The sequence below is a fragment of the Aotus nancymaae genome, unplaced genomic scaffold, assembly GCF_030222135.1.
Source record: "Aotus nancymaae isolate 86718 unplaced genomic scaffold, 86718_ANA_hifiasm-v0.15.2.pri h1tg000010l, whole genome shotgun sequence".
NCBI lineage: Eukaryota > Metazoa > Chordata > Mammalia > Primates > Aotidae > Aotus > Aotus nancymaae.
In genome coordinates, this window is record NW_026988421.1 from 1,595,729 (window position 1) to 1,623,356 (window position 27,628).

Consider the following 27,628-nt stretch of genomic DNA (forward strand, 5'->3'; position numbering starts at 1 on the left):
TTAGGGAAAGGTGGGAAGATATCAAAGAAAAAGCCCAAGAAGTTTAAAGAAGGAGATTGTGAGACAAGATACTGCTGGGAGGAAACCAAGATACAGAGAGCGCATTTTACATCTCAGGGCACATCTGACATCGTTCCACCCGCTTCCTTGAAATTAGCACACACTTTCTGATAGGATAATGGAGTTGGCAGGATAAGGCGCTTCGTAATTGGTTGTTGTATTTGGATAATGAGAGAGAGGAGGATATCTGTACTGCCCGCTCCACCCCAGGGACCACGAATTAATGAAGACCAGTAAGAGGGCAAGGCGAGACTGTGGAGCACACAGCCCAGGCAACAGCGACGACAAAAAAGACAGACCTCCACGCAAGCCTTCTGAAAGGCGGTGAACAGTCAGCATCACGAGCCCCCCTTCAACGAAGGGCAGGCTCACAAACGTCCCACATCCCGCCCTAGAACTCGAGGGAAAGCCGGTCTCACTAGCCTACCATAGAACAGAAACGTGGAAAAGATTCGGGACCAACACTGCTCACCACAGCCAGTTTTTTAAATTTTCCGTTGAATTTGGTTTTAAAAACGGGTGCCTTCTCAAACCCTTCTTTTCAAATAAATGTAAAACACGATTTTAATCGTTTCCTAGAAGGCTCCTGCCCGTCCTGACTTTGCCGTGGATGTTTCTGGACACTGCCTGGGATGGCGGCGCTCTTTCTACAGCAGCACGTTCCCCCGGCAATGAGACGGTAAAGCTGAACTGCACGGCATCACCAAACCCACCGGCAAGGCTGCGTTCTTCCGCCAGGGATCCCCTAACAAAGGCCCACAGCCTGGGTGCTGCGAGCCGGAAACCAAGGTGCTGGCAGGACTGCTTTTCTCCAGGGCGCTCTCTCCTTGGTTTGCAGAAGGCAGCCTTCTCCCAGGGTCTTCACACAGTCACCTGTGTCAAGTGCTGTAAGCTCCGTCTCATGGGGACACCAATTATACTGGATGAGGGGTTCCTCTAATGACCCTGAGTTAACCTAATCCTCTCTTTAAAATACCCTATCCCCAAAATACTGTCACATCCTGAGGTCCTGAGGGTGAGGACCTCAACACGTAAACTTTGGGGGACAAGTGCTACCCAGAGACCAACAGAGCTGAGCCTGGAAGTGCTGCTTGGTCTGAGATGCAGAGGGTCAAATGGCGATGAATCCCTCAGCACCATCAGGGTCCAAGGCAAGAGCCACCAAAGCCGTGGACTCTGTACTGGGGAGACTACAAAACCACGTGGAAGTCCACGTTTCACAGCTGATGATGGTTTCTGAAGAGGCAGGGGATACAGGAGAGCCCCTTGACAGCTCCCTGGAGGGTGCTCTGTTTGGAGAAGGTCCAGTCAGTGCTCAGTTCCCTGAATCCCTGCAGGGTTCCTGCTGGCCCTAGAGAATCCCAACATGAGTGAGGAACTGGGTGAAAAACACGCAGGACTCTGCTGGAGTTGCCGAAAATAAGGTTTTGAATCAGTGCTGCTTTTTACCTCCCGTCTACAATCACACCATTCTTTATTAAGAGCATATATATTCCACTCTCCTAACCCTTCAGTTACTGAATCTTTATTTTTTATTTCTATTTTTTAGAGACAGGGTCTTACTCTGTTGCGCAGGCTGGAGTGCAGTGGCATAATCACAGCTCACTGTAGCTTTGAACTCCTGCGCTCAAGCGATCCTCGCTGCCTCAGCTTCCTATGTGGCTGGCACTGCAGATGCCTTACAGAAGGCCTGGTTAATGTTTTTTTAAAGGTTTTGTAGAGATAGAATCTCAGTATGTTGCCCAGGCTGTTCTCAAACTCCTGGCCTCAAGTAATTCTCCTGCCTTGATTTCCCAAAGTGCTGGGATTACAGGTATGAGCCACCACGCCCGGCCTATGGATCTTTACAGTTTCTTAAGTGCCCCCTGGGCTAGGCCCTGTGAGGGGTACTATGGCCAGCAAGATAGACATGGTCCCTGTTCTCCAGGACTCAGAGCAGGCAGCACAGCACAGGTGGAGAACAGCACTTGGATGGAGCAGGCTTGAAGTGCTGGAGGGGCTCAGGCAAAGGATCTGAAGCAAGCCTGGGAGCACGAGGGCCCCCCTCTCAGACAGGGGCATCTCAGGAGGCCTGTGAAATATGTGGGTATTGGTGCGGGGAGAAGGTGGCTGGTGGCACACAGGGGCTACCTGAGCAAGTGGCAGAAACAGCGCCATCACCATCCTCATCAATAGCAGCAGTTACTGTTCACTGAGTATTTACTATGGGGTGGGCATTGTTCTAAGAGTTTCCTGCTGGTCAACTCATGTAACTGTCCAACAATCCCATATAGTTAGATGCTATTACAGCACCCATGTGAGACCTGGGGAAACTGAGGCATGGAGTAAAGTCATCTGTCCACTTTATAGCTGTAAAGTAGGGGAGTTAGGGGTCTTGTTCCAGAGACAGCATTCGCACCACACATCACTTCTGAAATGTGGGCCACTGGGTAATAATGGCAGGAAGCGCAGGCTGGCAGAGCTGCTGCTCAGAGTGAAGGCGCGGAGCACAAGAACGGAGGGGCTAGGAAAACACAGAGTGAAGACCCACTTAGGGTCACAGTTGATTTCAGAAGCCACCCTGCAATAGGGAAAGGGGTGTTACTGGCACAAAAGCTCCAGGGAGAAAGGCCAAAAAGCAAGTTCGCTCAGGAAACACTCGCCCAGGGCCACAGAGCATTCACCAGGAATGTTTACTGCAGCCCAGTAATTGCAAACAAAAACATAAAGGTTCACCAAGACAGAAATGGTTAAAATACGACCACGCGCAAGCATGAAACAGAAGGCCTGAACAAAGAACCAAGCACAGATCTTTCAAAATCACGCTTAAAAGACTTCATAACAAGAAAAGCGCTTAAGATATAAAGTTAAGAAGTAGACTTCAAAACTGATTTTAAACACGCTGATGAAAAAGCTAGAAGGAATTATACCAAAAGACTATCTCTGAGTAATGGAACTGATGATTATTTCCTTTGTATTTGCTGTGTTTGCTAAAAGGAGCATCAAGTCCGCAGGTGGCATGTGACCGGTCATCACCTGCGTGCTGTTCACGGCTGCAGCGTGTGCTGAGGATGTACATCAGGTCACAGGACAGGTGTTCAGAGGAGGCCTCGCCAGCGTCAGGGCCAGCAGGTCCCAGATCGTCCCATCTTTCTCACTGGCAGCATGCTGCCTTTCAGCCACAGTCCCATGCCCTCATGGTCACGTAACGGCTGCCCGGCTCCTAGAATCATGTTCACACAACTGTGTCCACAGACTCGGGGGCTGGGAGAGTCTTCCTCATGCTGTTCTTTGTATCAGAGGAGCAAAGTCTTTACCAGGAGCCTGCCAGCAAGCCTAGACTTCTCACACACAGCCCCTCAGTGAGGCTGGGAGAGCTGGCACCTATACTCAGCCTTTTCAGCAGGAGACAGGGAGAAGGAATGGAGGCCACATTTGGGGCTGGCAGGCAACAAGACCCCCAGTCTCCTCCCTGTGAAAGTGTCCCTGATGCTCCACTGTTCTTTGGGGCCTTTTGTGTATCTCCACCCCTCTCTCCTCCTGCCTCCAGGGCTGATGTGCCACCATCTCTGTCTCCCACAGTAGACAAAACTCCTTGAGGCCAGATCGTGGTTTCTCGTCACTCCATCAGCATGGTGCCGCAGACCAGACACAGAAAGCTCCATCCGCGTGTGCTGAATGGAGTTCTCATTTTAATTCACTCCTTTGTTGAACTTACTCAATGAAAACGGACCATGTGCCCTGCACGTCAACAGGTTCACGTGTGCTGGTGAACAGACGAGAAGACCACTGCTCGCAAGGTGCTGGGGGCCAGAGAGGGTCGCCTCGCTCCACGGCTCCTGCGTCCGGGAATTCTGCCCGCTCCTGAGTCTACTTCAGCAGCCAGGGTTTCCTTTGCACCACAACGAATGAAAGTCACACAGAAATCTGACTTTGTGAAAATGATACATTTATCTCACTTCACTTCAACATAATGTAATATCACTAATATTAATAATTTTACCTCTAGAAATTGTACCGTCTCCCAAAGAAAGAGTCCTTGACCCAAAATATCAGAGGATATTAAACTGAGAAATGATCTACTGATGCAAATCATTAAATCTATTTGCATTTGCTTACTGAACCCTAGCGCAGAAATTAAACTCCATGCGGCGGGAAGCTGGCTGCGCATGGGTAAGAGGACACATCGTGCTGGATCCGAGCTCTGTGCCGTTAATTTTCCCACTTTCCCTCATTAACAAGTAAAACGTTTTTACTGCTTGAAAAGTTTTAATAAATAGAAAAAAGCAGGGCAGCTGACATAGTTTTTCATGTAATATACGAGGGCTTTCAATATTTTTACATACATTAATGAAAAAGCCAGGAAAAAACATTAAAAGGTTACATACGTGGGGAGAAACAACAAGAGCAGCCTTCAGAAAAGGATGGACTGCCTCCTCTTCCGTGCCCTTGACTCTGGCAGCAGCGCCCAGTCCTCACGGACACTGGAGGAGGGAACCGTGTGGCCCTGCCCTCGGCCAGCCTCTCCCTGCCATCAGAGGCCCCGAAGTCTCAGGAACTCGGGCAAGGCAGTCTTTCACAGCTGGACAAACATGTCCCCTGCTGACGAGATGATGTGCCTGAGACCCAGAATTCTCCACCAAGACCAAAGTGATGAACTGACATCAGTACAGAGACAAACCACAAGGCCCAGTCCTCACGGAGAATTCACAATCACATGAACGTGTACTTAATTTATAAGGACTCAAACTTCTACTGTGATTTCAAAGGCTTTGAAAGCCACAAACCCACATCTGTGGCAGCTTCCACTCTCACTGACCTCTGGGGGGCAGGAGTCCCAGGCCTGGGATGGAGGGAGGGGCACACAGGTATGCGCCGAGTCACCACCACCTGGGCCCATGGCATCATGGTGACACAGCACAAGCCACAGAGGGCCCCGTGGGTCTGCACCGCCAGCAGTTGGAGTGCCACAGTCACGACCCAGTGGTTCCCATGTGGGGAACCTGCCCCTCCCACATGTTCGGGGAGGGTGCGCTCAGCTGTCAGGGGGTGGGTGGCCATGGCCTCACTCCCGTCTGTGGCCCCACTGGCCTTCCTCTCATCGGGTCCCTCTTAGTGGGTCAGTTTCTGCAGTTAAAATAATCAGCTATTTTTTGGCCCATAACCCCGGGAGGAGAGCTGTCCTTTGGTTCTTCTTATCCTGGTCTCATAGCTGCCAAGCTTCTGGTAATTATCCCACAGACAGAGCCTGAGCCCCGCTTCCAGCAAGCCTGAGCTGAACATGCCAGCACGGAGCCTGCCCATGCCTTGGGGACTCGCCTTTGGTACTCAGCGCGGTTCCCATGGCCTGGGGTCACTCTTGGACAGTGAGGGGTGCACTTCTCAGGAGAGCGCAGGCCAGGCACAGCAGGTTACACCTGACCCCTCCAGCTCTCTCTAAGGCAAATTCCATGGAACTGCTGAAGAGTTTCTGGTTCTGGTTTGATATTTTGGTTTTGATCACTGCACCCAATGGTGGGGTCTGGTAAATAAATAATGAGAAAGTAATGAAACAGCAAAATGTCAGCACAGGTGAAAACGTCTCAGAGAAACTTACAGAGACGTAACCTCAGTATGGAAAACACTCATCCTTGAAAATATGCGAAAATCACCAAAAAACAAAGAGCAACCCAGTCTACCTGGAAACGAGGGCTGCCAGGGGCAGCAGTCGGCATGGGGTGCCTGCTTCCCAAGGGTGTCCTGGCCTGCGGCCGCTGAAGCTCTTCCTGAAGTCACTTCTCCATCCCTCCCTCTGCCCCACCTATCACCCCAGGGGCCTGCAACTCTCCTACCTACCTATTAACCTTCCTCCACCTTCTCTCTGGTAAAGTCCAATCACAGCATAAAGGAGATGGTGACAAGACGCAAAAAGCCAAATGGTTAACGCAGCCTCCTTTAAACGCTCACAAGTGTAAAAACGGTGGCTTTCTACAGAGTGTCTCGCTACCTCACAGTGTACTTCCCATGTACACGGGTCCTGTTTTTACCAATGACACCTCCCACATTTGTGTAAAACGTTCTATTTCTTTGAGTTCCTTCTCACTGATCATCAACGTCTGACCACCCTGGCTCTGCAGCCACCCTGCACCTCTGAGCCTGGGTTTCTGACAGGGAACGGGGCTGGGGCAGGGGAGGCCCAGAGCCACACCTGAAACGGCTCTATGTCCCGAGGAAGAAGTGCCCGGAGGCTCACCTGCCCTTCAGGCCAAGACAGCACTGCCAAAGTCGGCAGAGGGTTCTGGTCTCGGGGGTCTCCGGACACTCCTTCTCTTGGCAAGTGTGTTGGCATCAAGACAGAAAGGATAGGTGGATGCCAGGGGATGGGCCGGTGGAAATGGGGAGTTAGGATTTAATGGGTACTGGTTTCAGTTTTGCAAGACACAAAAGTTCTGGAGATGGGGCCAGGCACGGTGGCTCAGGCCTGTAATCCCAGTACTTTGGGAGGCTGAGGAGAGTAGATCACCTGAGGTCAGGAGTTCAAGACCAGCCTGGCCAACATGGTGAAACGCTGTCTCTACTAAAAATACAAAAATTAGCCCGGCATGGTGGTGTGCGCCTGTAATCCCAGGTACTTGGGAGGCTGAGGCATGAGAATCGCTTGAACCTGGGAGGCGCAGGTTGCAGTAAGCTGAGACTGCACCACTACAGTCCAGTCTAGGTGAAAGAGTGAGACTCAGTCTCAAAAAAAAAACAAAAAATCAAAACAGAGAACATTCTGGTGATGGAAGGTGGTGATGGCTGCGAAGCACTGTGAACCCACTAACGTCACTCAACTGAACACTTATAACTGGCGGATGTGGGAACACTTACGTGACGTGTTTTTATCACAAAAAACAGTATAGTTGGGTCAAAACAATATTTATTATACAGGCAGAAGGGATTCCTTCTCTAGCTAAAAGTTTGTGATTTTCCTGTCCCGAGTGGGTAACTATAGCAGGCCTGGCCCTACTCACCATCCAGAGTATACAATGACAATTTCTCTACAATTTATACCTCTGCTCCTCCATATCAGGTAAATAAACTGTAAATGCATTTTAAAAAGAGAAAATATTTTAGTTTTGTCAATTCAAACAATCCCCCTAACGCTTTGGGCTGAGTGCAGCAGACACCCTTTAAAATGGACCTCTCCTCTGGGCTTCTGGCAGTGGCCATGATTCTTTTAAATACACCACCAAAGTCATACTCGGACAAAAAATTTTATCATCTCCGGACTGCTTAACCAGCAAAACTGTTCCAGCTTGCAAACACAGATGACGTTTCATGCAAGCTAACTAATTTCCTTGGACACAATTTGTCAAAAAGAAAAGAGAAAAAGTAGAAAACACCTATTGACATGTTATATGCTAAAGTGACTTTAAGAGTTTGTAATAATAGATGCAGATCAGGACCCCACCTTAGGACAATTTTATTGCTTACATTTTAAATTCAGGAACTTCATAAATCCTGAACATGCTTCTAGCCCTCAGATATTAAGGCTAAAAATGCAACTATAAAGTTGTTTGTCAATTTCTTCTCCAGAAGGCAATTTACTGCTGACGGTATTATGTCTATGGCATATGGATGTGCAGGCAATAAAAATCTGGAGGGCTCTTGAAAACTCAGATGCAAAAAACTAGAGGATATCACATGATTAATTATGCCTTTAATATGAGATTCTAGGAGATGGTCGGATAAAGTTAGGGGAGAAAGGCTGCAAAACTGAAGGAGAATTGAAGGAAACGGATCAGCCATTCTGAGGGAGGAACCTCATCCTTACTCCTACACGGTGCATCTGACAGGCACCACAGAGCCAGGGCATTCAGCGATGTCAACGCACTGAAATTGGTAAACACACCCACATTTCTTTCCTTCAATGTATTTTCCAAACTTAATAAAGAAACAAATTCTAACAAAGAAATCAACCAGCTATTTACGACACCGACTATAGAAAAATGCCACATCAGGCCAGGCGTGGTGCCTCATACCTGTAATCCCAGCACTTAGGGAAGCCAAGGCGGGTGGATCACAAGGTCAGGAGTTCAAGACCAGCCTAGCCAACATAGTGAAACCCTACCACTACTAAAAATATGAACAATTAGCCAGGCATGGTGGCATGTGCCTGTAATTCCAGCTACTCAGGAGGCTGAGGCAGGAAAATCGCATGAACCCGGGAGGCGGAAGTTGAAGTGAGCAGAGATCGCACCACTGCACTCCAGCCTGGGCAACAGTGTGAGACTCTGTATAAAAGAAAAGAAAATGCCACAACGGGGCAACGTCAAGAGCCCAGAGGTCAGGCCCCACCCCATTCTCAGTGCTCCCACATCCAGCCCATCTTTAACGCCTCCCAGGCTCCCCAGGACCTGGACCTGGAGGACCTGCCTGGCCTGATCAGGCTCTCTGCCTCCTCCCCTGGCCGGGTCTCCCGGGTCTCTTTGCCCTGATGGTCCTTGCATTTATCTGCGTTCATGTCAAATCTGCCTCCCCAGGCCCTCCTGAAAGCTGCACGTGGGACTGACGCCTCTCCCCACTGCCCCCAGCACCCTGCACAGCCCACGGACCAAGCAGACGCCAGGCTGCCTGCAGGACCAGCCAACAAGGGGCCTTTCAGCACCGCTTCTTGCAAGAAGGGTGTCACAGTCTCAAAATATTATTTTCAATAAAAGTTTTGTTTACCTAGAGAAGATTTAAACACACCAAAAACTTTGAAGGAAATAAGTGGTCTAGTTTTCTTTTTAATAAAAGCAGTGCTAGGTTGTACAATAACTCTTCCAAACAGAGCCATTGAACAGGATAAAGGAGCAGAAAGCCTAGTATTTCTCCAGGTGGTTTTTAGAAAGGGAAAACCACTATTTGGGGGAGGCTACTTTTGGGGCATCTGTAATAATTTAAAAGAATGATAAACAGTTTCTTTTTCCCTAGTTTCAGGAGCATATATTTTTAGTGGCAGGAATATTAAAGGACAGAAATTTCTAGAATGTCTCATAACGTACGTACACACCCACTTATACACACCATACGTGCACATTTTTCTATTTGAGAGATAAACAAAGGAAAGAGTCAGCACACCTCAAACCCTGTATTTTCCTATTACTATGGGTGAAGTCTTAAAAACATGTTTCTTCTGATAATTGCATCCTTCTAAAACTGTTTATATTCCACTTTTAGCTTGTCTACACGCCGTGGCAGAAAATTCTGTGGCTGGAATGTGCATACGCCACACACAAAAAGCCCTTGCCTGGTGACCTTGTGCCTACTTTCAGCTGGTGAGAAACCTCCCCGGAGGACACATCAGCTTCTTGGGAACAAGAACAAGTGTTACCTCCCAAAGCTGTGCTCTCAGCCCGGTCCTTCTCCAGTCCCACCTGGCCAGCACGGATCTTCTAGAAGGAGTAGAAGGCTTGCTTCAGAAGCTGAATGCTTCAATTGCTGCTCTGCCAGAAGCTGTGAACATTCCCCAGTGTTACTGGAAGGGAATGCAGAGAGAGCATTTTCTAAATGCTTCACCTGCCCCAGCCAACCAAGGATGGGAGGATAGCTTTCTGGAAGAAGGCAGGGGAAAAGCAGCTTTGAAAGCAGTGATGTGGATTCCATCAGGAACAATTACTGCAAGAAAACAGTAATCCCCTCCCCTGCCCTGCCCACCCCCCAGCACACAGTATGAGCTAGAACTCCTCTCAACTGCCTCTGATTTATAACTGTGATTTCGGTTCTTTTTAGAGAGCATGGCCCAGTCTAGAGGAAACTGAAGCAATGTCCTTACCAGAAGGAAACAAAGAATTCTCCAGTGTGATCAACTGTGTTTCTGGGGAGGACACTCTCTCCCTCTTGTCTACCCCAACCCTGACACAGAGCTCCAAGAACGCATCTAGAATGTGGGGTGTCTGGGGTGAAGGTGACTCACCTCTGGCTCTGTGTCCCCACTGAGCCATCCCCATGCTCTATTTGATTCACTTTGTTTTGTATGGAACCATTTCCAGTTGAGATGTATGTTGAGCAAACAGCATTTAGCTGGCATCCCATAGTCAAACTAATCAAATGCAGCGTGTCGGTCTCAAAGCAGACCAGGTGCCAAGGAATTCTTACAGGGCCTGAAGAAAACCTGAAGTCTATGTGCCCCACGCTGGGCTCTGCCATGGAGAGGCGAGGTGCTCCTCTCCGTGGAGCTCTGGGCAACCCTGACACAATACCCACCTCTCTCCTTCCAGTCCTGGCTCCATTCTCTCTCTGTTCCTTCTTCGTTTTTCTTCAGTCCCCATTGGTAGCTCTCCATGGCCACCCACTTGTTAAACTGTTCCTCCAAGTCCTTCTTTTCCTGAGGTTCTTCTTTGCTCACCTCTCCCCTAGCGCTGGGAGAAAGCCGCACCCGTCAGATGCCTGAGCGGGGGCCTGCAGCCTCTTCACTGCCTCCTTCTGCCCCCCTCCATACCCCTACACCCTGGCAGGGGCCGGGCCTGCTGCTTCCCCACCCAATGGTGTCCTAACTCGGTCAGCTCCATTCAGCTGTGGCCAGTGGCCAAGGCTCGGGCCTGTGCCAGCTGCTGTCTTGAGGAATTCCCCAGTCTCGAGGTGTGGAACAGCCCGTTTCCCTGTCTGCCCCGACTGCCCCTGAGCTGGGCTTGGGCTGCAGGTGGGGCTGCACATTCCCGCCCCTGCCCCGCCCATGCAGGGTCAGTCATCTACTCTGATACAGAGCAGGGCACTCGCACGTTTAAATAATGAGTCAATAAATGACAGAATCTAACTGAATCCTCAATGCATTCACAATGTTTTTGTCACAAAAAGACCGACTTCCATCACTTGTAGAGCAACTGGAAATAAAAATTCTGGATGAATTTGCCATAAGACAATGCTTCAGTTCAGTTCAAAAATTAAACTCATTTAACCTTTAACTCAGTTTAAATTCTGAACTGATCAGCATGCAAGAGCTACCCTGTACATTAATATCAAGGAGCTGATCTAATTACTGATACAATTTTACATTTAACAAACCAAGTATATTTTGAGAGTTTAGAGCTTAAACGACATGAACACTTTTAAAATAAAAACTGAAAACTATTCATTAGTTGCAGTTTAACTATCAGAAAACATTACTTAAAGATATAAGAAGAATACAAAAGCATTCTGGAAATCAAATTCCAGAGTATGAGAGGCGTGTGTCGACGGTCTCAGAGGCCATACGGTTATGTTTCACTAAAGGAGAGGGAGGCTGGCCTGAGATGTCACGGTGTCCTGAGGATGGTGCCCGCAGACTTGGCCCTGAGTAGCCGCCCCCACCGTTCTTGTTTCATCTCAGCCTTTTCTCCTCTAAAACAGCACATCACCGAGCGAGCTTTAATACCAGCACGTATGCGAGCTCATGCTGTAACTTTACAATGGCTCCACATGTGTGCTAGGCCAGTGGTATCACAAGGACAAATCCTCCTGGCCTTTTCACTCCTACAGCAGTAAGTGCTGAGGCTGAACTTCCAAATCCGACATTAACTGGAGGACACTACTTTTAAGATGCTGGACTCAGGCCCCCAGGACAACACTGACTTGCGTTCCCAGTGACTAAATCCTAATCAGGATGGTCTCAGAGGCTCCCCCTAACTGCAGGCAAGAGTCACAAAGGATTTCACAGGAGAACAAAGGTCAGCCCCAGAGTGGCCATCTCTAGTGCAAGTTCAGCTAAGTAGAGGGAACACCCACCTTTTCCCCCTCCCCCTCGTCTTCCCCAGGACCCTGTAACCCACCGTCCCTCACCCTGTCTCCACTTCTCTTACTGATAAATGGTTATCATTGCCAACAACTTCATGGAGGGGTCCCAAGGATGCAGTGCAATGACGGAAGGACGCCTCCTCCCACCAGGCCAGGCAGACACGTGTCCCACACGTGTCAGTCCCTCTACGTCCCCACGTCCCTGACGTCTGCCTGACCCCTGCCCACGCCGCCTCTTCTGGGAGAAGCAGAGACTCCAGGAGGAGACGGAAATGGCCTGTGAGATGCTATTATGCGATACTTCCAGACACCCCACGCTTCGTATTTCTCACAGGGGTTCATTTAACCTCATTTCTCATACAATGTGGACAAGCTCATTCACCAATTTTTTAAGACCACAACTAACTAGAAGCAGTAAATTGTAATGAGGTGAGGCCACTGAGTGGCAGGCAATGAAAGCCCAGCAGAGACACGGGGCCGGCGCCAGGACTGGGGCAGGGACAGGGGTCTGCAGGGCCAGACCCTTCATAAGAGACACTGATCAGGAGGAGGGCATGGCCCATCCATTCAGCAGGGCAGTGAGGACCAGGGCCCAACTCTGCAGGGCGCCAGAGCCATAGAGAAAGGGCACTGTCATCTTGGCTAATCCCCATCAGAGGTGGCTATTGCAAGATTACGAATCGTAGACAGGATTCTGTGCAATCCTCTAACCTGGGCCCAAGGCAATGCTGGGGCCTTTCTGAGGATGAAAGCTGCAGTCTCCAGACAACCTGAAAACAGCAGGGATTTGAGCCAGGAAGTGACCTGCTTCCTGAAACCTGAACAGATGCCGATGCTGGCTATGGCGGCCACGTACCTATCCGGTGGCTGGCACTTTCGGGATATTTTCTTCCCCAGCCCACATGCCACATGATGTAATTCTTGATGAGAACTGGATTGTGCCAAGTTCCATGTTTCCTCCTCATGAAAGTAGGGAAAGGCTCTCTGTGGCCATGGAAAGGAGAGAGGTGCATGATCTCCCTGAAAACGCGGCCCTCCCTTCACAAACAGCCACACAGAAGAGAAGCCCAACGCCTCATACATGGAAACTTATTGTTAAGAGCAGTGGATTTAAGAGCTTTTATTTTAACCTGCCAGAGAGGCAGAAACATCCACCTCTCTCTGCTTAGAGTTAACCAATTTACCAATTTACCTGTTACTCTAAAGTAAGTCTTTTACTCCAAATGTTGGAAACTTAAACCATCTTTTGCTCTGACAGTTTGGTTCATATTCTGAACTCACACACTTGTAGCTGTCATTCAACCACTCTTTTCTTTCTTCCAAGAGGATCCTGGCAGACTCAAAACTAAATGAGCAGGTTTGCTTCTGACTCGCGGACGCGGGAAGCACGTTGGCCGTCTCTTGTCTCCTTGTAATTCGGTTATAAAACTGACAGAAATAAAACTTTCACGTTGCTTTCTTTCTGAGTCCAGAACAAAAGGTCCTTAAATCTCAGTGACACCTGTTTAAACACTGTCCACCTGCCTGCCACCACCATCTACTCTGCCCCCAGGTCAGCACAGAACCAGCTGGGGGGAGAAAACATCAAGAGGATGGAAGCTGGTAAGGTTGTGTACTGCTCAGGTCTGATTTTCTAGATCAGAAACCATAAAACAATTTCACAATGAATCACGCGCCACGCTCTTCTGTGGTCAGGAAGCATTGTCCTGCGGTGGACGGGCCGGTACTGCACAGCCTGGGATTCTCCGCAGTGCTGCAGAGAGGGGCTCTGACCTGCCCTTTCAGCTGCCAATCAGGGGAGCACAACAAACCTCATCATTCACGACTCAGAAGGCTCAGCGTGCACGGCCCATCTCCTAGCACGCAACGGCAGGGCTTTCACGCCATACATTCACTTAAAAGCATATTATGCTGCTTCCCTTTAATCTTACTAAGGTCCAAGAGCTGCCCCCTCCACGGGCTGCACCAACACCTCTGCAGGCCCCGTGTGCAGCACTGTGTCGGGGGGACCAGCAGTCAGCCCCCGTTGGACGCCCTCACCACAGAACAGGAGAATTCATCGCAAGGATCTGCAGAACTGAAAGGAAACAACTTGGCTCCCTGTCTTGTCTTTTTAGCCATCAACCTGAAAGACGAGGCCATTGTCTGGTTTCTAAAGGACACTGCGCTATAAATGTTTAGCATAGGGTGAAATATATGCACAATTTGTGTTATTGATAACATAAGTCACAGGAGTAACTCCCTATCCACCACTGATCATTTACCCCTCTCAGGCAGAAGCGGGAGGCAACATCTGTCAGCATGGACAGGCCTCACCGACGTGGAATCTCGGAGCCGGCAGGGGCGAGATGAGGGGTTCCAGGCTCGCCAGGGCATTCCGGCACTTGTTTTTAGAAAACGGACGATTTCTATGAAGCCAAGGAGCGCTTGGCAAGTTTTCCTCACAGAAACATGCTTATTTGACTCAAGAGACCTCCTTAAGGAACACTCTGTAAAGTAAAATAATTACATTTTTTAAGCACATACAACACAAATCATTATTCCACGACACTGAGGAAAAGCAGTGACACAGCTAAACTTGCCGCAGGTGAAAGTCCTACAGAGCGCGTTTTTGTGGATGTTATTTTTACTGAGAGTGCTTCTCTAAGTGTTTGTCCTTAAGAACAGTTTCTTCTCCTCCTTGAAAGATCAATTATAATAACGTGAACACTGCAAGTGTCTGTATTAATTCTCCAATCTGTCAAAAGAAACGAATTCACGAAGTTCCCAGGAAGGTTCTCGTGGCCCACAGACCTTGAGGAATCATCCCCGACTGGCAACGGTCAGACCGCCCTGCACGGAGGAGCCGCGGGGGTAACCGGCAGCACGGCTGCGCCACGTGCATGTTCCCAGTCAGCCGGGAGGCCCCCACGCAGCGCTGAGCGTTGGCTGAGTTCCTCAACATACTTAGAGATTAGCAGAAAGGGCAAAACCAGGCCACTTCCTGCTGCAGCTGCCCCCCCAGGAAGTGCAAGGGCATCGTCACGCTTTCCATGGCGCGCGTTCTGAGGGCAGAACTTCACAGGGCATCCGATGCCATCAGACAACTCTCCTCCTTTCTTCAACACAGAGGCCCTGCAGGATGCATTCTCATGTCCCAGAGGGGCTAGGGCCAGGCCAGCCTAGCCAGTGACAGGAGGCCCTATCCGTCCAGGCAGCCAGGTGTACAGAAGAGGGTCAGGCCCAACATGCGTTCTCCACCCAGCCTCAACCCAAGAGCTGGCTGGGGCCAGATGCCAAAAGCTGACCCACAAACCCTGGAAATGGATCCCCACCATGAGGACAGAAAAAGCCTCTGCAGTAGAAGACAGCCTGTGTACAGTCCCCACATTTTCCAAAATACAAAACACTTTACAGTGGTTTCGTTTGGTTGGACTCTATCAGCTTTTTCAGTATTACGTTATACTTTTCTGAAAAGGCTTATGTGAAAAGAATAAAAGAATAGAAAACAAGGGTAAGCCATTGGCAAGTGAAAGGCAAGCCCCAGCAGCTCCCCCAGCACCCTAGATGTAGAAGTCCGACTGCTGCTATTTTTGCAATCTAAGTATGACCCAGGGTGATATGGTTCATTTTTTCAAGTAATCAAATACTGCAATCAGTATTATAGAAAACTAAACAAGCCCCGAAATAACATTAGAAAAATAAACACATACAGCCTGGCCCCTCTCATTAGACTTTGGGCACAGCAGGGATCTGGCGAGGTCAGAGCTTTGCAGCCATGAGAAGATGGCGCCGGGGAGCCGCTCTGCTCTCACAAAGGCCCAGTGCTCCCGGACGGGATGGCATTCACGGAAACCCGATATTGTCAGGCAGTTATAAAACTAACTTAAAAGCATCTTCTGCTGCTTCGCTTTTGGAAAATGTACCACTTTCCCAACCGATGTGTTCCTCGCACTTGTTTTTAGGGAGGGAAAGCTGGCTGCACAGGAAGTGAGGGAGTGAGTAAGGGAACTACACAGGAAGTCCTGGTCACCATGCGAAGCCACACACAGGTCACTGGACTCACCTGGGGAGGGTGAATCACTTTGTACATGTGGGGATCCCCCACCAGCGTAGAGGCCCCTCCGTGTCTCCGCCATGACGGGGTTTGAGCCCAGACACGTCTCTCTCCACTGGGTGCAGTCGAGTGAGGTGGCTACAGGAAGACGTGGGAAATGTTAAGCTTGCAGAGAGTCACTCTCAGTTCACTGCTTCTAAAGCATGACTGAAGTAATGCCAGATTATTGCTTTTCTCCTGAAGTCAATGTTCTGGGCTAGTTCTATGACTCTATTTACCCGTAGTCACAGAAGCATTGAGATCATTCACTGAATCACTAGAAAATTGCTCTCCTCCTGATTTATTGCTTGCCCACCTGTCTTAACGTCATTTTCTGTAACAATGGATAAAAGGATAAGAATCTTTTGTGACCTTTAGGTAAACTTGTATGTTGTCCCCCTTCCTTGGTTATTTTGTATTTTCTTTGGTTACTTTGTAACTTTCTGTTCTTTCCCCCTGATAATGATTCTGTAAGAAGACTGACGTCAGTCACAGTATGTAAAATCATATATAAGAACATGTGCACAAAGAATAAATCGCTGATCTGAGCATATCTCTTATCAGACCTCCAGACCCATTTCTCTATCTCTCTTCTCTTCCGCGCACTCTCTCTTCCAGGTATTAGGACCCTCTTGCTGGTCAAGAGATCCTTGGCAGAAGTGCCGATCTCACGGCCAACAACATGTACAGAAGCACAGATGCAGTGTCACTGAAGAAGGCCCAGTGGTCAACCTGCAATTTATCCACTAAAGAAAGAAACACCACTTCAGAGGAAGCAAGGACCACCCTGGGTCTCACAGGCACTTGAAGTAGGGTGAGGGCAAGGGCCAGAGCCAGCAGGATGCCGCCCCAAATCCCGGCAGCCATTGTCATGTGGCAACCAGAGGGCAGCAGCCATGCGTAGCACAAACGGCTCGGGGGAGAGCATCCTGAGATGGGTGAAGGCAGCACCCAATCCTATTAAACAAGGAAGCTTCACAAAAAGCTTCTGACACCAGACCCAGATGGCATCCAAGGTGCATTCATCCCACAACTGGGGATAAAGTAATACCAATCCAACACTTACTCTTCCAGAAAATAGAAGAGGGAATGCTTCCAAACTAATTCATCATCAGAATGACCGTCATTCCAATACAAGACAAAGACATTACAAAAATAAAAGTATACACCTGGTTTAAAAGTCTAAAAATTTATTCTACCAAGGAGAAAGATCACATGACTATGTCAACATACATGAAAATCCTTTGATGAAATTCCACACAGTGAGGAAGACCCCTCTGAAACCCAACATGGGCAGCCAGCCCTCACTGGTGGAATCCTGCAAGCTCTCCCAAACCAGAAACCAGGGAAGGACACCCACCGTCACCACATTTACTGGTCATACTAGAGGGTTCCGGACAGCTCAGTAGAAGAAATTAAAAGCATAAAAATCAGAAAGGAAGAAGCACATTATCTTTATTCCTAGACATCATAAATTTTAACACAGAATCCTAAGCAATCTCAAAACAACCCTGGAACAAATACACGAATGGAGTCAACATCCCATAATATAAGATCAACATACAAGTCAGTTGTTAAACACAAGCAACGACAATTTAAAAGGTTAAAAACTTTCAACCTAATTTAGAATACCATCAAGAACAAAGTATTTAGAACTGGAGTTTGCCTGATGTGCAAAACCTCCAGGCTCCGAAACCACCCCGCGCTGCTGCCAAGGACGACGAAAGGACCCAAACAAACGCAGACGCCGTCAGAGCCGGAAACTGCAAACTTCCACGTTAAGACGTCAACCCTCCCCGGATTGACACCCAGATTCAGTGAACTCTCAATCAATATCCCAAAAAGAACAGTTGCAGAAATTGACACCTTAATTCAAAAAGTAATATGCAAACTTAAGAGACGTAGAAGCCACACACCTTAAAAATAAATAAATTTAGAGGACTCGCGGACTCACGTTACCTGACATGAAGACGTATCACAAAGTTACCCAGCCAAGCCAGCATGGAACGGGCATAGAACAGGCAAAGGTCAGCTGAACAAGACAGAGTAAGCAGAAGCAGACTCACGCGCCCTTGGTCAACTGATTTCTCACAAAGGCACCAAGGTAATTCAATGAAGAAAGGAGACATTTTTTTCCTCCAACAAATGATACTGAAACAACTAAACAACTACAGGGAAAAAAACTCTGTACCTCACAAAAAGGTAATTCAAAATGGATCGCATATCTAAACATAAAAAAAGACAAAGCTTTTAAAAGAAATTACAGTAGACTGTATTTCAGAAATTACAGTAGGCAAGTATTTCTTAGAACACGGAAAGTGCTAAACATAAAGGGAAAAAAGACATAATGAACTTATTCAAAATTAAAAACCTCTACTCATCAAAAGACACGATTAGAAAAACAGAAAAGCAGGCCTCCAACTTGCGAGAAAATAATCAGTATACATACATCTGACAAGAGACTCATATCCAGAACTACAAATCCATAACAAAAACACAAACAAGCAAGCTCCAATTGTAAAATGAGCAAAATGTGGCTGGGCGTGGTGGCTCACGCCTGTAATCCCAGCACTTTGGGAGGCTGAGGGAGGTGGATCATAAGGTCAGGAGTTCGAGACCAGCCTGAACAACATGGTGAAACCCCCTCTCCTACTAAAAATACAAAAATTAGCCAGGTGTGGTGGCGCACTCCCAGCTACTCAGGAGGCTGAGGCAGGAGAATCACTTGAACCTGGGAGGCAAAGGCTGCAGTGAACCAAGAGGGCACCACTGCACTCCAGCCTGGGCAAAAGAGCAAAACTCGGTCTCAAAAAATAAAAGAATTTTTAAAATGGGCAAAAGACTTGAGTAGATATTTCACAAAGAAAACACAGGAATGACCAAGACTTCATCAGGATAAGTCATCGGCAAAGTGCAAATTAGAACTACAATGAGATAGGACTTCATACCGGCCAGAATGGCTAAAACTTGAAAAACTGATACCACCAAGTGCTACCAAGAATGTGGAGTAACTGAAACTCATACATTGCTAGGGGAAATTTAAGATGATACAGCTCTGGAGAAAGTTTTGGCAATTTCCTGTAAAGCTAAACATACATTTGCCATCCAACCCAGCAATTCCACACCCAGGAATTTACTCAGGAGAAATGGCAACAAGAATCCACAAAGAGGACTGACTTAAGGGGACACAAAGGAACTTTCTGGAATGTTCTATATCTTGAATATTCTATATCTTGGGTGGTGGTTATATGGTTGTACACCTTTGTCAAAAATCATTGAATTGTACACTTGAAACCTAACATCTGCTATGTAATTTGTACCTAAAAAAATGATAAAATGTTAAATTTAATTCTGAGTATTCATATGGCTTTTTATACTATTCACAAACTTTCAAATGCTCCCTGCACCAAAATTAAGTACACACACAAATACTGCTGGTTGCCCCCAAATCCCACTCCTTCCTTACTCACTGGACACCTAATTTTAGCCCATACATGACACGCCCTCCTTTCTTTCTCCCCTACCTGTGGCTCAGGCCCAGCAGCTAGCTTGAAGCACCAGGGCAGGGATCAGCGTCTGGAAACCCCAAGAGGAAAGCTCAGAGGAGCCAAGTTCCCAGGGGCCATGAAGGCACCAGCCCCAGTGCCCATGGTCTGTCTACAGGTATGTCTTCACGAGAGTAATCGGGCAGATCGTATTCAGGATTTAGCATTATTTCAGGGCTGTTTTTACACTTGAACCTGATCCTATCTTGATTCAGAAAGTCCATAAAGTAGAAATCCAAAATGAAGCCTCTTCATCCTCTTTGCATAGTCCACAATGGGCATTTAACTAGTATCTTATAATGCTTTTTTTCTTGTTTTCCTTTTTCTTCCCCAAATTCACTTTGTACCTTTACTTTTTCCCCAAAAGAAAAAAAAACCCAACACATAATTTCTATGATTTATTGTGCAACTACATGCTAAAAAGGCAAAATGACATTTTCCCCTACAAATTATTTGGTGCCTGTGATTTTCTGAACACTACAGCCAGATGGTTCTCATAGAAATTGAAAAGAGTGTATTCACATAGTTCAAAGGTTTGCTTATTTTTTGGTCTGAAAAAGACTATATTGATTGTAACGTGCAGCTCTCCAGGAAAGATCCCGACGGCGGAGGCGAGTGCTGATATTTACGACTGCACTTGTGCTCATTATGGCTGTCTCTGACAGGGGTCCATTAAAATCAATTTTTATGTTTCTTATGTATTTTCTTTATCTAATGTTCTTGGCATTGTGTTTATTAGCCAGTTAAGAGAAACACCAAGCTAGGAGTGGGTGTTTTTTTTCTTCTTCTTCTTCTGTCAGAATAACAAGACCTACAATTTTAATAGAATGAATGGAGGAAATTTAATGTTACATTTCAAAGCAAACCATTAAGGAGTGCTTTACATTTTTTATGTTTTTACAATTAGAGAAATATAGTGGGAGCCATTCACAAAAAGAGAAACATGTACACTCTGAGAAATGACAGTACCCTAAAGTCATGCTGAAAAGGGGCTACCAGGCCCTTCCCCTGGCAGGGCCGTCCTCAGCCACACCTGCGCCAAGGGTCTGACCAGGCTCTAAGAAGGCCAGTGGGGCTCCTGGTTAAGGGATTCCAGAACATCAAGCAGACCTAGAATGAAAGTCACCTCGCAGACTCTGGCGGAACAGGGAACGCTGGCCTGGATTTTAATTTTTAAATCAAGATTAATCCTGCATCTCCCTGTCTCTAAATTTCCAGGGACCTATGTTGAAGAACCAAAATGTTCAATGCTCATCACCAACCGATTCCTCTGTAAATGCACACATTAATCAAACACCTTGGTGCTACTCAGGAAAGGGTATGCAGGGTATGGCCCTGTGTTCATTGGAGGCAGAGGGTTCCCGGGACACACACAGGGAGGCTGCAAAGGCAGGAGCGATGGCGGCACACTGACTTGAGAGAGGGCTGGTGGTGCGGTTGGGGGTGTAAGGCTAGCATGACCCTGTGATCGACAGAAAACAAGCGGTTATCACACAGACTCCTCGGCTGCTTCTGCCCGTGCTGCGCACACGGGATCGCGCAGCTCATACTTACTCAGCTGCGGGCATCCCCTGGCCCAGGAAGCTGATTTCGTGCAGACCCTGCTCACAACCAGACAGCTCCAGCTTCCCCAAAGGGCTGTCCAGCGTGGTGCGTTTCATTTCACAGGTCTTGTCCATTTTTCCAAGAACCTAAACAGAAACAATTGTTAAGACCAAGTGTATACAGAAGAGGCTGGTCATATATAAAACACAACAGAAGTACTGGTTATTTAAGACACAAAATATATTCCAAAGCATTTGCCTCATTTTTGGAATTATATGATGCATCATTTTTACAATACGGTTACTGGGATCCCAGACAGAAAATTACCACAATTACCTAGAGCAGCCAACCAATACTACAGTCTCCTTTTATTTCCTAGAATCACTCTCTCCTGATTCTTTTCATTCATCTTTAGCCAATGCATCACTGAAGGAAGCTGAGCTGGTAAGAGCTCCTCTTAAATAAGACCCACAACCAAGCTAACTTTGCTTTACTGGAACAATTAATAAAACTACCACAGACAATGAAACCCGAAGACAAACTGTTCAATATTTGGAATAAAGTACATTTTAGAATGAAGCATGTATACAATGACTTACAGAAACAGAGATTCAAATGAGCACCTACAACACGGCACCTGTGTCAGGAGCCAGCCCAGAGAGGATGTGCGATGCTGGGATATTTCACGAATGCTGTGGAAAGCACATTTAATTTACATTTAAAGAGATGTACAAGACTGGGCGCAGTGGCTCACACCTGTATTCCCAACACTTTGGAAGGCTGAGACAGGAGGATCACTTGAATTCAGGAGTTGAAACCAGCCTGGGCAACGTAGCAAGATCCTGTCCAAAAGGAATTAAAAATTAGCTGGGTGTGATGTCACACACCTGTAGTTCCAGCTGCTCAGGGGGCTGAAGAATGCAGCCCGGGGAATACAGGGGAACACATCTGTAGGCTAGCTTTACACGTGTACATTTCTCTCTCTTTTTTTTAGAGACGGGGTCTCGCTCTGCCGCCCAGGCTGGAGAGCAGTGGTGCAATCCTAGCTCACTGCAGTCTTGAACTCCTGGGCTCCCGCGCCCCTCCCTGTTGAGCCTCCTTAGGCACTGGATTTTGCTATTTTAGCTGTGTCCTCCCACTGCCACATCTTCCCGGGAAGACTCACAGCAGCTCTTGGCTACACAGGAAGGCCATCCTCATGGCTCCCATCACAGCTGGGCTCTTCCCACTCCAACCCAACCATCAGGCTTCAAAGCTCATGGACAACAGCAAAGCAATGACTCTCTACACTAAGGGGCTAGAGCAGGGGCAACAAACTAGAGCCTGCGGGGCAAATCTGACTCAAGGCACTTGCCTTTGTAAATAAAGTTTTATTGAGACACACTTGTGTTTTGTTGACACACAGTCTCCTACTGCTTCTGTGCTGCAGCGGCAGAGGTGAGCAGTTGTGACAGAGGCAGTGTGGCCCTGCAAGCCCAGAATACTGACTCTCCAGGCCTCTACAGAAAAGGCTGCTGACCTCTGTAAGGGCAGCTCAAGGGCAGCTCACTGGCTTCAGTGTGGGGACTCACCTTCTCGCTCTGTCCCTGCACCACAGCAGGCCTGAATCCTGCATGCATCTCAAATCTCTGCACCTTCACTGAAAGCCCCTCCCGACCTGTCCACTGGGCACTGCTGCCTGGTCTCCTGTCCTGTGAAACCCTCCACCAGCACCCCAGCTGATCTGTCCTTTCTGTGTCTTCCACATGATTCTAAGGCCACACTTTGGCTCCCGTCTGCCTTTCTAAGAACCAGGAGAGAGGGGTGCATTTATGTTCCTTAAAGGGACCAGGGTCAGGCAGCAGACCGCAAATGACACAAGTGTTTTGTAGGAGCATTACCCTCAAGATTTGATCCTAAACCATCAGACTCCAGAGCCGCCTGTATAACCTCCCTTTTCCATGCAGATTGACAGGGATTTGAACTGGATCCCATTCGAGTGCCCCAGGATATGGACATGGGAGGCGCTGGAAACCACGCCCCACCAGAGAGGCTCTCTGCCCACACCACGCTCCTTCAGCATCCTACCCTGAAGCCTCCCTGTGCCTCAAGGATAAAAAACAGGCTTCCCGAGAGGGCAAAGAGAACCCTGTGGAAGGAGCCACCTGCCTTCCACTTAGCACGTGGCAGGGGCTAGATAAAGGCAGGGGGTGCAAATCATGGCCTCCCGCCCCCTGTCCTGTTGCTGTGAGAAAATCACTCTTGGTGCTGTCTGTAGGATAAATTATATCAAATCCCAAGGTCAGCATGAGATTAGAGGGAACATATGCAAAGCACAGGCTTCCCAAAGGCTCTGTAGGATTTGGGGGTCACTGTTATTCCCACCATGCTCAACATTTTAACCCAACCCCCTTCGCCTCCGATCTCATCCCCTGGAGCACGGTGCCCCTTCCCCCAAGTCTTATTCAAAGCATCACCATCCTGCCCATTCTTCCAAAGTGACTGCCTTCCCTTCGCCCACCTCCATCATCTCTCAGAGACACAATCTTGGCCCCCAGCCTCAGCCTGGACCCTGCAGACATCTCCCGCCACCCCAGGCCACTGCTTCTCAGGCAGGGTGCTGGCAGCTATGCTGAAGGCCCCTGAAGATGGCACGCATCACACATGCAAGGGCTCAGAAAATACGTGTGGAACTGAATTACCAGGGTGACCACCATCCAGGCCAAGCGTTCATGACAGCATTTCCCAAAGTGTGTTCACAAAAGATACTGCTCAGACAACAGGGCTCTAGAGGCAACGTGAGAAATCTGGATGCTCTCCAGCCAGTTCTTGGAAACTCACCCTGCACAGTGGTGGGTTAAAGCTGCCAGCAGACGTGCAGTAAAGAACCCAGCTTGGGTTTAGCTCTCTCAAATGTGGTTCTCCACGGAGCCACGTTTGCTGCTCTGTCATCCCGGTTCGGGCAGGGCTGCAGGCCGTCGGAGTCAGGAGGCCTGGGCTCAGAGCTGCGGACTCAGGTGGGGAGCATGACCAGCCCTGAGCACCTGCCTCAGGTGGCACTCTTAACGGAAGGTGTCAGAAAGTGACACAGGCTAACTGAAGCACAAATGCTGTTTATGGAAAGGCTACTCCACAACTCCAAGAACTTCTGGGAAGGCTGGAGGAGCACACTCAGAAAATAGTAGGAACCGGAACTGGCCATGTTCCAATCACAGGCAAAATCAAGCTTCAGGAAACATCCGTGGGGCAACCAGGGACAGCAGGCATGGCAGCTGGGACTGCTGTCACCGTTGCCCCTGGAAACAGGACGTGGTGGCTATGTCCACCGTTGATTCTTGGCCGCTCTGCCTCCATGGGACTTGCTCCCGATTCAAGTCCCAGGCAGGAGCCGAGCTCTGGCACTGAAGCCGCCAACAATTAAGTGCCTGTGTCCGAACAGCTGCATGAAGGGACGGCCCAGGAGAGGAAGGTTTGCCCGCGTCAGTGCCTGCAGGTGCACCACAGACATTCTGACTGGGGCGGGGCCCATCGGGGGACTGGTCAGACACTAGGTGCCCACTCCTCTTCCAAGCCTCTATTTTCTCATCAGTAAGACCCCTGACTCCTCCACCTGACAGTGCCCTCTTTGAGGGTCCAACCAGAGACGGACACAGCCACGGCCTTGGGCACTATACACCGAGAAGGGCTGGAAGGGCTGCTGCACCATTCTGAACAAACCACACCTCGAATTCACCCCCAACCCAGGCATCAGCCAAGGGGGAAGACATTGGAGTGTGCAGAGATGGCCAGGGAGAAGGGTAAGAGCCTGGGAAGGCCACTGGGGGTGAATCTTAGAGCAAGTTGATGGAGGATCATGGGGGGATTTGCCCCACCTGGAGGAAAGAACAGGGCCGTGGAGGGCTACAGGCGGCGTGGCCCCAACAGTATCACGGGGAGAAAAGTCCTCTAGGTTATCAGGGGCTGGACCCTGACCATAAGATGCCAAACTTGGGAGGCCAGCAGCTGGGAATGAGGTGGAGAAGGCTTCCGGCCAGGCCTGGTGTGGCCAAGAGAACCGCCTGCCCTGGAATGACCAACTCTGTACTCCTAGGTACAGACAGTACCTCCACCCAGGTAATGCCCAAGGACCCTAGTTGCTGGCCCAAGGGACCCCAAAGCTCTGGCACATCCCGACTGAGCCCTGCAGTGCCGTGCCCATGACCAGCATCATGGCACGGGCCTCTCATCCAAAGGGCAGACTGGCCTCAAGCCCTAGGAACCAACATCCCTGGCCAGCAAGGGTGACCTGAAGCCACAGGAACACACTGAACCAATCACAAAGCAGGGAGTTGGGGGGGACCAGGTCAGCTCCATCCAAATCAAGCCAAGAACCAAAAAATGGCAACCAGTTTATAACTGCAATCATTAACGAGGTCAGAATCTGACTTCCAAATGAGACCGATCCCAGCTCCTGTCCATACCCAATCGGCTGATTATTTAGGTATGTGAAGCACGAGGAAGTGAATTCCTCAGAACCTAAATACTTACAACCTAAATTGGATCAAAATAATGCCCGGCCTCACTTCACCCGAACATAATGAGGAGGTGGAACTCCCCACTAAGAGCATGCCTCCCATTTTCTCAGTTTTCTATAGTTAGTATGAGTAGACTTTATAAGGAGAAAAAAACTATTAACATCCCAGCTGGACTAGTCATGGTGGCTCACACCTATAATCCCAGAACTTTGGCGGGCTGAGGCAGGAGGATCACTTCAGCCCAGGAGTTCAAAACAAGTCTGGCAATGTGGCCAAACCCCAGCTCTACTAAAAAATTTGAAAAAAGTAGCCAGGCTGGAGGCATGCACCTGTCGTCCCAGCTACTTGGGAGGCTGAGGCAGGAGGATCGTTTGAGCCCAGGAGGTTGAGGCTGCAGTGAGCCATGCCAGTGCCACTGCACTGCAGCCAGGATAACAGACCCTGTCCCCACTGAAAACCAGAAAGGAGAAAAAAAAAGGAAAAGGAAAACTGAGAGCTATACAAAGAAATAAAGAGTACCCAAAACTGTAAAGACACGGGTAAGCATAATATACAAACAAAAGCTAACGTGTTGCATTGTTGATGTGAAGTAGAAAAACAACGGCAAATATTCTCCACTTACTGTGATCTCTCCACGTCTTCTACGCAAAACAAATGATGGCTAATGCTTTTCTGAATACGATGAAAACTGAGGTGTGAAAAAATTCTATGAGTTAAAAAAATAAAGATTCGAATAAGATGAAGACACACACAAGTAGATCAGATCACATCTGCCCTTCATTTCCAATACGACGAGAAAACACTCCCCGCCAACACGGCCTCAACCAGGGGTCCAGTCCGTGGCCGGTTAGGAAGGGGCCACACAGCAGGAGGTGGGCAGCGGGTGCACGGGGTTACTGTCACATCGGCCGCAGCATTCAATTCTCACAGGAGTGTGAACCCTCCTGTGAACGGTGCATGTGAGGGATCTGGGTTGTGCACTCCTTATGAGAATCTAACGCCTGATGACCTGAGATGGAACAGCTTTATCTCAAGACCATCCCCCTCTCCCCATCTGCGGAAAACCTGTCTTCCACGAAACTGGTCCCTGGTGCCAAAAAATTTGGGGACCTCTAGCCCAAATGGTTCCAACCTCAACAGGGCCAAGCCTCCCTCTACGGTCTTAGCCCTCATGACGCCATCACACCCCCCACCGCCCCTCAAACTCCGGTCTCGCTCTTGCTTCAGGGCCTCTGCGCCACCGCTCTGTCTCCTCAGCCTGCACAGTGGCCGCTGTCACCTCACTCACAACCATGCTCAGACATCACCTTCTCAGAGAAGCTGCTGAAAACCGTCACCACCTCCACCCCTTCTTTCTCTGCCTTATTTCCCTTACAGGACCTGGAATCACAGTTGCGATGTTTTGTTTATTTGTTGTGTCGCCTTCACTAGAATGCAAGCTCCGATACAGGCAGCAAATGTGTCACACTTGTAGCCAATGAGTGAGGAGAAGCCTGAGACAGGTCTTGTTTTCATATACTTTTTCTAAAGTCAGATGGCACCATCCTCTGCCCTTCCTTCCTTGACATGGCAGACGTGATGGCTGGAGCTGTGGCAACCACCTAGGGATCACAAGGAAAAGGCAAGAGCCTTGAGAGACCAAGTCCCAACACTGTGAGCCTCTCCACACCGCAGCTCTCCATGGCTGGCTAGGCTTCTCCTTGCGTGAGAACAGGAAAGCCGAGCTTGTTTCAAGTCTGTGTTCTGAGGAATTCCTGTTTTCTTCAACCAGAGTAGTCTTCACTGATCTACTGCTGTATCCCCAGCATTTAGCATAATAGTGCCTGGCACCCACAAGTTCTCAGCAAATATGTGTTGAACGAAAGTTCTAATTACATGAATCATGCAATGATAGTTGAGATAGAAATTCAGAAGAAGAACTCCAGGATTAATGAGAGCCTGTATCAAGGGGTCTGATGGCCTGGGGAGTCCCGGAAGGGAGGTGCTGAGATAGGAGGGGTAGTGTTGTAGTTTTCTGGGTGGAGATGAGGAGGACGGGAGGAGAGACTGAGCCAGGCAGGGGCGCGCAGGCAGAGGTGCGGGTGCTGGAAGCAGCACAGAGCGTAAAGGAACAGAACGTGAAGGCCAGGTCACCAGGACGAAGAGGACCTGGGTTTGAGATAAGGCTGCCTTGGCAGCTCCTGGAGCAATGAGGGCCAAGACCTGGGACGCAAGTC

At 48.7% G+C, this 27,628-nt stretch overlaps 1 protein-coding gene across 1 annotated transcript in view; it reads right to left on the minus strand.

Annotated features, from left to right (window-relative positions):
* MGMT (O-6-methylguanine-DNA methyltransferase) overlaps positions 1-27,628 on the minus strand; it is a 282,734-nt gene that overhangs the window by 193,920 nt on the left and 61,186 nt on the right. Inside the window, exon 2 of the mRNA XM_012464210.3 lies at positions 20,929-21,065. Coding sequence (XP_012319633.2) covers positions 20,929-21,065 — 137 coding nt within the window. The remainder of the gene's footprint in view (positions 1-20,928; positions 21,066-27,628) is intronic.